Below are 3,001 nucleotides of genomic sequence, written 5' to 3'. Positions count from 1 at the left end.
AAAAAGAAGCTGGATTCCATTCTGTATCCTGAGCTTCGTTGATGCAGAACAGTTTAGAAAGCTTTCTATTCCGAGTGGCAGGTAAATGAAGTATTCGGTTTGAAGCCCTAAAAGGGTGAGCTCGGGATACTGGAAAACTGGCCTGTGTGGACTCATCCCTTCTTCAGTGACCCTGGATCAGTGCCTGAGGCGGGTCTGCATATGCCAGAGCTTTTCTCCTCTGCCTCACGGTGCGGGCTGGGGGTGGACGTGGGTGGGAGCCATGAGCTGAATCTGGAGAAGGGAGAGCGGCAGTGACCTGAGTCACCTGGGACACCGGAACGGGGGAGGGGTGGGAGGCCTGGGCCAGGAGGACAGCGGCTGCAAGGGGCATGGGGGTGGAGTTGGGGGTCTGGATGCCCCCTCGAAATGTCACCTTCTCACCTGCTCTCTTTGGCTCACCGGCCCCCTCTCTCACCCACCCCAGCTCCTCCGGATGTTCTTCCGGCAGCAGGATGAGATTCGGAGGTTGAAAGAGGAGCTGGCCCAGAAGGACATCCGCATTCGGCAGCTACAGCTGGAACTGAAAAACTTGCGCAACAGCCCCAAGAACTGTTAGCTCCCCGGCTGAGCTGCTTTCTAAGCCGATCTCTCCGTTGTTTCTACTCGTCCGTTAACTTCCCATTCTCCGGTGACCCCAGAGACAGAGCCAGGACTGGAGCTGGGGGAGTGTCTGAGGACCCCACCTGCCACCTCAAGAACTGGAAGCTGACCTTTGACCTGTCGACCTCATGCTAACAAAAGCCCCCAGCCTCTCCCGGAGACCCAGGCTGGCAGCCCCTTCCCCTGCCACCCCAGGAGCCTCGGCTTCCCCTTGGCTGGCAAAGACCTCGGACTCCCCGAGAGGTGCCCTCAATGGACCAGGGAGCGGAGGGGGAAGCCAGGACCCCAGGAGACTTAGAGGTTGAACTTTTCCCCGGCAAAGGGGGCTGCCGGCACATCTCCGTGCTCCCTGCTGGGGCTCACAGTGGTCCCGATGGACCGCACAGTAAGAGCTGGATTGCCGGCATCAGCTGTTCTCCCTCCCATCCCCCACCTCCCTCTCCCCCCGGCAGCCCTGGAAGCCCACTCACCTGACAAGGGTTGCGAGCAGCCCAACTCCTTCCTGTCTCTTGCCCCCTCTCTCTTATCTTCAGGGAATTAAGAGGATCGCTCGCCAAGGCCATAATGCCCCCTTGCTTTCCCCTGAGGCTCTTCAAAGCTCTGGCAACGCCCTTCTCCCATTGACTTTGTGAAGCAGGCAGGATAGGGAATCGTGTCTCCATTTTACAAGTGACAGAACTGAGGGTTGCAATGGGGTAGTGGCTTCACTAAGTCACCCAGCAGATGAACAGTGGACCCAGGACCAGGAGCAGTGGTGTGCAGACCTCAGGCCCGGACCCTTCCCACTGCATCAAGATGCCAAACCCACGGGGGCATTACCAGGGCCCAAGTCTCCGTTGAGGAGAAGGCTGGGAGCCTCCCAACACCAGTAGTGCCAATGTGTCTCACTGCCCAGCCGAGGCCCCTCACACTCAGTGCCCCTGCGTCCTCCTGGCCCCCACCTTCTGCTCCCACCCCCCAGGGGACTCCCTCTGAGATGAGGCCTCTTCCTCCTGGAGGCTGAGGCTGAGAAGGGTGGAGCTGGCCCTGGGGAGGCCGAGCAGGGGCCTGATGGCTCCGAGGGCTGCTCTGTGTGCATGTCTCGGCCCTGCGCTCTCAGTCACGGTCAGCCTTAACAGTTGTAGGATGACCACAGCCCCTCACGTGGGTGTAGCACTTTAAAGTTTATACAGCCCTTCGACACTTAGGATCCCATTTGAGCCTCATCTCAGCTCCCAGAGGAAGGGAGCATTCTCCCCACTTCGCAGATAAAGAAACTGAAAAGCAGCCCGAGGTCACAGGACCCTGGGAGATGCCACATTTCACTTGGTCTTTTACAGTTTTCTTTTTTTCCTCTTTTTCTCCCTTCATTTGTCACTACCTACGGAGTCCATGAACACTGTTCTTAGAAAAGTCACAGTTTAGGGGTGAGGTCTGGCCTGGGCGCCAAGAAGTGGGTGTCCACTCTCTCTCTCATTAGCTAGGACCTACTAGATGCATCGTGCTCCACACTGCTTGTCCCACGGCCGCCCTGCAGAACATCCATCCACAGAGGCGGGGCTCCCTAAGCCCCCCCAGTGACCTGGGCAGGGAAAGCCCCCCTGACCCCTCGGGCTTTTCCCCCAAGAGCCTTCCACCCTCTCGGCCAGCTAAAGCAGGGTCTCCTCACCCCCCAGACCCCGCAGCTAGACTGTGTAAGCTTACATCTCTTCCCCACACTTCTGAAGCTTTTTTTTCTTCCCCACTGACCTTTGTGGTCTTCTGTGATTATTTATGCTGCCTCCTGAGGATAGAATTGAAATAAAATGTTTTCAACTTAATCGGACCCGGGCACGGCCAGCTCATTTAACCTGGGAGGTCCCTGCTCTTGGTCACCATGGTATCTTGATGGTCAGCTCCCCGGCCACAGCTCCTTTGCTTTAGTGGAACAACAAATCACATCTGTGTCTACAGATACAATTTCACACTTTCATCCATCTACAGCAAGGCTTCTGAACGTCAGCACTGTTGACATATGGCGCCAGATAATTCTTTGCTGTGAGGGCTGTCCTGTGCCCTGTAAGCCGTTTAGCAGCATCCCTGGCCCCCACCAGTCAGATGCCACAGCACCCCGAACCCTGTTGTGATAAACAAAACTGTCTCCAGGCATCACCCAGTGGCCCCTGGGGTGTCAGAATCGCCCCCAGTTGAGAACCACTGTTCCACAGTTATCAGTAGACATCTGCTGTATGTCCAGCCCTGTGTTGGGGTCTGAAGGACACCAGTGTTTCATATTGGAATGGTGCTTCGCAGTTTACAAAGCACTATTCCACGTATTTGACTCCTTTGATCTTCACAGCTCTAGGTGCTATGTTCTAACTGTTTCCATTTTCCAGAAGAG

The 3,001-nt window shown here is 56.3% G+C and overlaps 1 protein-coding gene across 1 annotated transcript in view; it reads left to right on the top strand.

Moving 5' to 3' along the window:
* CORO2B (coronin 2B) overlaps positions 1-723 on the top strand; it is a 74,275-nt gene extending 73,552 nt beyond the window's left edge. The window contains exon 12 of the mRNA XM_007445598.1: positions 467-723. Coding sequence (XP_007445660.1) covers positions 467-598 — 132 coding nt within the window. The 3' untranslated portion in view covers positions 599-723. The remainder of the gene's footprint in view (positions 1-466) is intronic.
* Positions 724-3,001: the final 2,278 nt, after the last annotated feature.

Source organism: Lipotes vexillifer, unplaced genomic scaffold, assembly GCF_000442215.2.
Source record: "Lipotes vexillifer unplaced genomic scaffold, Lipotes_vexillifer_v1.1 scaffold972, whole genome shotgun sequence".
NCBI lineage: Eukaryota > Metazoa > Chordata > Mammalia > Artiodactyla > Lipotidae > Lipotes > Lipotes vexillifer.
This window is presented reverse-complemented; position numbering and strand designations above follow the sequence as displayed.